The sequence below is a fragment of the Pteropus alecto genome, unplaced genomic scaffold (assembly GCF_000325575.1).
Source record: "Pteropus alecto unplaced genomic scaffold, ASM32557v1 scaffold1197, whole genome shotgun sequence".
In the NCBI taxonomy this organism is placed as follows: domain Eukaryota; kingdom Metazoa; phylum Chordata; class Mammalia; order Chiroptera; family Pteropodidae; genus Pteropus; species Pteropus alecto.
In genome coordinates this window covers 483,804-491,610 of record NW_006441068.1, presented here as the reverse complement: position 1 = coordinate 491,610, position 7,807 = coordinate 483,804, and the positions used below count along the sequence as shown (strand labels likewise).

At 44.0% G+C, this 7,807-nt stretch overlaps 1 protein-coding gene across 1 annotated transcript; it reads left to right on the top strand.

Moving 5' to 3' along the window:
• Positions 1–5,505: 5,505 nt before the first annotated feature.
• RNASE1 (ribonuclease A family member 1, pancreatic) lies at positions 5,506–6,978 on the top strand. Its single transcript, XM_006918304.1, has 2 exons — positions 5,506–5,561; positions 6,257–6,978. Exon 2 carries the CDS (start codon positions 6,282–6,284, stop codon positions 6,750–6,752), a length of 471 nt encoding a protein of 156 aa, XP_006918366.1. The 5' UTR covers positions 5,506–5,561; positions 6,257–6,281; the 3' UTR covers positions 6,753–6,978.
• Positions 6,979–7,807: the final 829 nt, after the last annotated feature.

Here is a 7,807-nt window from a genome sequence, read left to right as displayed (position 1 = left end):
GGGGAGTATTCTCAGCACTTGGGTCTAAAACAAAGTCCTTGATTTCATTACTTAGCTCAGGGGTCTCCAACCCCTGGGCCATGGATCGGTACAGGTCTGTGGCCTGTTAGGAATCGGGCCACACAGCAGGAAGTGAGCAGCAGGCAAGCAAGAGAAGCTTCATCTGTATTTGCAGCCGCCCCCCAGCGCCATCACCGCCTCAGCTCCACCTCAGATCGTTAGATTCTCATAGAAGCATTGGTCTCTGGTGCCAGAAATGTTGGAGACTTCAGGCTTAGCTCTTCTCAGGAGAAGACAAGATCTGTGGCTCTGGTGGAGAATGTAGATTTCAGGCTCCCTGATCCCTTAGGTTCCCTGCCTTCCTCTCTTATCAGCTGTTTTCTTTCACATAGGAGTCCTGGTCAATAATTAATGCCACTGTGATAAGCTATCAGAGGAGCTAGCACAAATGGGCTACCCTTAGGTAAGAGAAAGAGGCACTGGTTCTTGACCTAGAAAGGAAGGGTTGGGGAAGGATCCTAAAATGAATGAAAACCCAAAGACCACTGAATCACGGAGCTGAAAGGTAATTAGATGCTTTCCTATTAGGAACCACAGACACCCAAGTCTCAATATTTCCTCAGACACTCTGGGCAGTATCTGACCTCCATTTAAGAAGACCCAGGGCTGGTACTTGGAGTGGAAGAGGACATAGAGAGAACGTGATCTGTCCTTTGGGCTGAGAAGAACAGTTATAGTGTCAGGAGGCTGGGAGGGGAAGATGGGAGACTAGGCCCTTCTCTGTGTGTTCTGGAGATCAAGATGTTGACTACATTTGGTGGTACCCACACAAATCAGAGCTGCCCTCTGGGAAAGTGCAACCTGTACCTAGTTGGCCTCAAACAAGGGCTCAGGTGTTAGAACTCTTTTCTTTCCCAGTTCATGCTGATTCCCTTTATTCCATCCCCTTTCTCCCATTGCTTCCTAATAACCTTGTCCTCGCCTGTACTGGAGTTCGGAGCCCTTATCAAGGTCTGGTTTATATTACAACTGCTTTTGTTGGGGAGAATTCTCAGCACTTGGGTCTAAAACAAAGTCCTTCATTTAATTGCTTAGCTCAGGGGTCCCCATCCCCCGGGCTGTAGACCGGTACTAATCCATGGTCTGTTAGGAATTGGGCTACACAGGAGGAAGTGAGCGGATGTATGGGGGTGAAATGGGCTTGGAAAGAGAAATGAGAGGTCTTATGAAATGGGGATCATCAACAGGAATAATAACCTGCACAGCCTTGAAAGCTTTTTGCCCTTTGGTAGTTGTCATGTGAGATGAAATGTTGGGGTATGAGGAGGAGGGAGAAGATTGAATAGTGTTTCACTGGGGAAGGGGTTTCTCAGTTGAGGCCTGTAAATGCACAGCTCACGACAGGCTTCAGGGGCTGTGCTGTTTGTTTCCTAAGAAACTTTTTAGCTTCATAGGATCATAAAGTCTCCAAGTTACTACAACCCAAACTGACCTTTGCCTCCATGGAGCTGGCTCCAGAGAGTCCAGAGCCTCACTCTTGAAGAGGAGTCAAGAAAACTGTGCTTAAGTCAGGAGAGGAGCAGATAGCTACTTGAGAGAAAAGTATGGGAGGCATGGGTGGGCCCTTGCCACACAGCTGATCTCTAAGGAGGTTCCTTGGGACCCAGAGCCCACAAATGCAGTGTAGTTTTAATATTCCTGTGCTGCCTTTGGCTCTAGGAGGATTTCAGAGATTAATTTCCAGGCATTCTGTGGAGGGGGAGAAAAATGCACTTCCTTGCACTTTCCCATCCACACCTGGGATAAGCCAGTCACTGATGTGGCTTCACGATGTGATGTGGTCTTGGGAGTTTGCCTTGAACACTCAAATTTGTCCTCTCTCCACCCTCTTGTGCTTCTTCATGTGCACATGAATAAACTTTGTCTAGTTTCTTGTTAACCTTTTGTCAGTTAATTCTCAGGCCCTCTAAATGTGTGGGAAAATTTTTTCTCCCAGCACCACTCAAGATGATAACAGTACTATTTAAAGACTAAGAAACAAACAAAACATGGGTGGAGGGTGGGAAGGCTGATGAAACGAAAATCTCTTGCCATACCATGTCTTCCTTAGCCCCACTTCGCTTCCAAATTCATACACATTAGCAAATAACATTGACTTGAATAAAGAGTTCTTGGATATCATGGGGCAAAACAATTTAAAAACTTCCTTTTAAAGAATTCTGTTCTTCCTACCAAGGTCCCTATCTTCTCTCCTCTTCTTTCTTCTCCTACTCAGGATTTCAAAACTGGCTATTATTTTCAGCTCAGGTTTTTAGCAAAACAAAGGCGGAGCAGGTTCTTGAATCCAACCCCTGTAAAAAGCAATTCAGAGACCACCAGTGTTAAACAGATTCCTTGAGTGTGTGTGTGTTTTGGGAGAATCTGAACCTCATCCCATGTGAACAATCACAGGGCTGCCATTTATAGATTCTTTCAAGCATATTTTAAGTGCTCTGCATATCTTACTATATTTTGTCCTAATAACAAATCTAAGAGGTACATATTATTATCCATCCCCATTTTAGGAGAAACTGAGGAGAAGAGAAATAAATCAAGTTCTGTAACTTGCCCAGCTCTCAAGGTGCTAATCCAGAGTCTGGACTGAGGTCGTTTAAATCCAGAGTATGGATGTGATGCAGGAGCGGGCAAATTCCCCCGAGCAGCCCTGCACAGAGAGAGAAAGGGTTCTCCACAGAGCTCAGGAAAGAATTCAAGTGCACGTCAGCGTTAGAGTCAAAAGGAAAGTTTATTAGAGAAGGGGTAATGCTCCACAGACAGAGCATTGACTTCTCTGAGAGGCAAAGAAAGAATCTGAGAGAGACTCAGAGGGACAGAGACAATAGAGGAACCAAGAAAAGGACACTGAGAGGGACGGAGAAAAGACAGTGAGAGGGAACACCAGTGTTCGGAGAGTTCAGTTTGTATCATTCTTAGTTTCTATGAATTACAGTTTAAGACTTTGTTTTCTATTTTCCTTTGATGGTATGGGTACATAGTATGAAAAGTTAAGATCTTGTAATGAGAAAAGCCTGCTGGCAATTCCCAGCCTATGATCTATAGGTTCCCCATGGTTTTAGCTGTAAGGAATAAATGAATGAATTTATTTTGTGTAGAGCATGACTCAAAGACTGTTTTCCCTTCATAGTGTGGGTAAATGGTTTGTTAGTAATCCCAGCAGAAATCTTCCTTTGTTCTGTAGGTTTCCACGTGGTCTGGTATCCTGGCCTTAGGGCTGATCGGCATACTACATACAGTCTCTGAATATAGCTTGATTTAACATTTAGTTCTCTTGGCCCCTCTCTACATTAGAGGGACTTTTTTTTTTTTTTAATTTAAAACAATACTCATTTATTATCTCACAGTTCTGTAGGCCAAACGTTCAGCGCAGTGTGGCTGGATTCAGTAAGGGTCACACTGGGATGCAGGGTCCTATTTCAAACTCACTGGTCGTTGGAAGAATTCTTCTCAGGCTTCCTGCATTGCCTCTTCCTCCATCTTCAAGCCAGCAACTGCATATTGAGTGGCTATGCTTTGATTTCTTCTGGCCTTTTCTTTTACTTCTCTGGCTTTTAAAGGACTCATGTGAATACATTGAGCCCACTCAGAAAATTTAAGATAATCTTCCTACTTTGAAATCAACTTATTAATAACCTTAATTATATCTGCAAAATCCCTTCAGTACCTAGGTTAGTGTTTGATAACCAGAGAATGGAATACATGGTGACATCTTTAGAATTCTGTCTCCAACAAAATCTAAAAAAGTACAGGCTAAAAACATTAACATGTAGCTAAGTAATATTCAAACTTGTTTTAAGCAACTATAGAGAGAGGGTGAAACATATTTATAAAAAAAAAGAAAGAGTAAAAAACACCTGCTAACCTTGAATTTTTTTGCCTTGATTCTAGTTTTAAAAAAAACTTGGGTGATGGACTGAAGGTAGCTTAGGAAGAGAATTTAGGTCTGGAAACTTTTAACTGGTGATACTGATGCAGGTAATTTAATCGCTGAGACTCAGATAAAAAGTGAATAATATTAATGCATTATAGGATTGTTATGAGAATCAAGAGAGATAATTTCTGGAAAGTTTTTTTTAGCATTATATTTTATTTTATTATTAGTTTCAAGTATACAGTACATTGGTTAGACATTTATATAGTTTATGAAATGATCTCCCTGGTTACTCTATCACTCATCTGACTCTACACACAGTCATTACCTTACTGCTGACTGCATTCCCTATGCCATGCCCCCATCCCCATGACCACCTATTAACTTCTAATTTGTACTTCTTTAATCCTTCACCCCTTTCTCCTAGCCCCCCAAACTCTCTATCCTCCAGCCGTCACCAGATTGTCCTCTGTATTTGTGAGTCTGTTTTTGATTAGTTTGTTCTTTTTGTTCCTTAGATTTCACTTATAAGTGAAATCATATGGTATTTATCTTTCTCTGTCTGACTTATTTTGCTCAGCATTATCACCTCTAAGTCCATCCATGTCATTGCAAATGGTAGGATTTCACTTTTTTATGAGTAATATTCCATTGTATATATGAACCATAACTTCTTTTGGTCTGTTGATGGGCATTTAGCTTGCTTCCATATCTTGGCTATTGTGAATTGTGCTGCCATGAACATAGGGATGCATAGATCTTTACGAATTATTGTTTGCTTTTCTTTGGATAAATACCCAGAAGTACAATTGCTGGGTCAAAAGTAGATCCATTTTAATTCAGAGGGACTTTTGATAGTAATCTTCACTTAAGAAGCACCAAAATTGTCACCCCACAACAACAGATCTTGTTCTAGGAGGGAATTCTGCTAAGAAATTTGATGTTCTCTATTTTTTTCTCCAAAAGGGGGTTGGGGTTTTGGTTATCTTTTGTTCCTTTACTCAACTCTGACCTACAAGATGAGTGATTACTGTAGATAACAACTCTCACGCAATCACCTTCAGCACCTCAGGAGTATTGAGGTGGCCAGAACTGGGTGAAGTCAGGTAGAGGCTTACTTCTTCAATCTGTTCAGACATTCCCCCTCTCCTTCTCCAGATCTGAGAACCTTCCACCTAGAGACAGCCACTCCAGGACTCCTGGAGAGAGAGAGGACCTCCCTTTCCCTCCCTCTCCAGTGATCACAAGTTATGTGCCCTTTGCTAACTTCAGAGGGCTGTTTGGTGAAAATGGCCCCCAAAGAGATAATAAGGACTTGGTTGGGATTCAAGCATCAGTGCCGTAGTGGCTTTCTCTGCTGCTTTTTGTGAACATGCAGAGAGATGTGATTCACATGGTAAGAAAGGCTCCTGTAGGCAAAGACCCAGCAACCCTGAAAAGAGATAATTCCCCACTACTTCTTTGCAACGCCCTTGTTTTCCTCTGGACTGAAACCGAGATGCTCCTCCCACCCTTTTTTTCTTGGAAGCCAAGCCTCTTTGTAATCTACATAAGGTCCACACCCTAGGGATCTAGTGACTGTAGAAACTGGCCCCCAGCCTGCTTTCTCCGACAGTCCAATACAGAGACCCCGGTAAGTGGCCCAAGAGGTGGATGCAGGAACTGCTTTTGCTTGAGGGTTGGAGAGGAGGGAGCCAGGGTGGGTGAGGATAGCACAGAGAAAGTTTGGGTTAGGCAAACATCAGCTGAGAGCAGAGCTGGAGTTGGTCTGAAGCACTAGGGCTGCAGAGAACCCATGAGGTTGAAGAAGGAGCAGACCCACGTTGGGGAAGGCGAGCATCTCTCTTTGGAATACAATGGCGTCCCTTTATGATGCCAGTGTCAGGCACTGGGTTGAGCTTCTTTTGTATTGTTGGACAACAGGGCTCTGTCTGCCATGATCTTGAATGTCATGGTAGTGTCAGGGATACAATTTGGCTCATGATTTACTCAAAATGATCTTCTATTGAGCTACTAGAGCACTGGGTACGAATACATTTTATTTTTCAAATGTATTTTAGATCAAAAAGCCTTCAGTAATTAAAGACAGGACTGCCAAGATTTTAGGTCACTTCCAAGGTTACCACCCAGAGAGGAGGACATCTTTGCTGTAGCTAGTGGGAGTCAAATGCTCTTGGAGAAGAGTATATGTGAGTGTCTCATTACCTGGAAAATCTCGCAGAAATAGGGCTGACCTGAAGGGAGACTGTAACCCAGGGAGGCCACAGGTGGGATCTGGGGCTTTCTCTCTAAAGTGATGCTTTCCTCCTTTCTCCCTTTCCTGGCTAGGCTCCTTCAGGGGAGTAAGGCCACCATGGCTCAGGCGAAGTCCCTGATCTTGTTCTCACTGCTACTCCTAGTGCTGCTGGCACTGGGGTGGGTTGAACCTTTCCGGGAAAGGGAATCACAGGCCAAGAAGTTCATTCGGCAGCACATGGACCCAGACGGCTACCCCAGCATCAGCTCCAGCTACTGTAACCAAATGATGAGGCGCCGGAACATGACGAAAGGATGGTGCAAGCCAGTGAACACCTTTGTGCACGAGCCCTTGGTTGATGTCCAGGCTGTTTGCTTCCAGGAAAAGGTCACCTGTAAGGATGGGCAGTCTAACTGCTACCAGAGCAGCTCCAGCATGAGCATTACGGACTGCCGCCTGACAAACGGCTCCAAATACCCCAATTGTGCATACCGAACCAGCCAGAAAAAGAGGCACATCATCGTGGCCTGTAACGGGAACCCATACGTGCCGGTCCACTTTGACGCTTCGGTAGAGGTCTCCACCTGAGACCTTAGCAGTGAGGTGCCCCACCTTATTGTGTCACCTGCCTCTCCCCCTTTCTTCCTTGCCCTGAGGGAAATAACTCAAGTTAGGGCTCCTATCCAACACAAACATGCTTCCCTGGCCTGAGACTTGCCCCTGAGTGGTTTGGGGGGGCGTGAGAAGTGGGTTGTGAGATGGGCCCCATGTCAACCACTTCACTGCTTCTTTCAATAAAACTTAATTGCAACCACCTGGATTCCTGAAGCTGTTCCTGTCCAGGTTCCTTTTAATGTGATTGCTTTCCTGCCAGGAGCGAGAACTGTAAATCAGGTTCACTTTGGTGAGTCGCAAATGGAATAATTAAATGCCTCGTCTTCTAACTCTTGGCTTTTAGAAACCTGAGATCATTCCTTTCATTATATTCTTTGCCAAGTATAACTTTTTAAGTGTTTTAGAGGAGACACTGTTTCATGATGTGACACCTGTCTGATCCTGGAGCTGGACCTGGACTGGAACAGAAGTTGCTTCCCTCAAACCCCTCTTAGAGACTAATCATAATCGATGTTCATTCTGACCATAATAAATGTTCATGCTAACATAAATCAGGACCCCTCACCTGCCTTCTTTAACTTACTAGCTCCTGGAATAGTCTGTTGTCCTGACCTGGTCAAGAAAGAAAGTAATATCTGTACCTGATAGCATTCACATGCTAATGCCCATGACTATCCCCATCTTGTACCTTATGTAATTCTTTGGCACCTGTCAAGTGCCATAGGGATCTATTCTGTCTCGCAGCTGCCCAAGACATGCCTTGTATGTTAGTTTCCCTTAATGAACTCTATAAATTACCAGACTGGAGTGGCCAGACTCTTTCTTTGGTTTTTCCCTGCCCTCCCCTTAGTGAGGCAGATTTTCAGTTCCAGGACCTTTTCCCGAGTCTGCATGTACTAACAAGTGTGGGCTGTTTCAGATAACAGGAAACTACAGGGAACACTGTCATGCTGGGTAAACTGACAGAAGGTGAAGCTCAAATTCTAATATCTGTGACATGGAAGGAAGAACAATAGGACTTCAGGAAG

Excerpts from the sequence above, each read along its gene's own strand:
- RNASE1 (XM_006918304.1), top strand. The coding sequence starts at position 6,282 with ATGGCTCAGGCGAAGTCCCTGATCTTGTTCTCACTGCTACTCCTAGTG.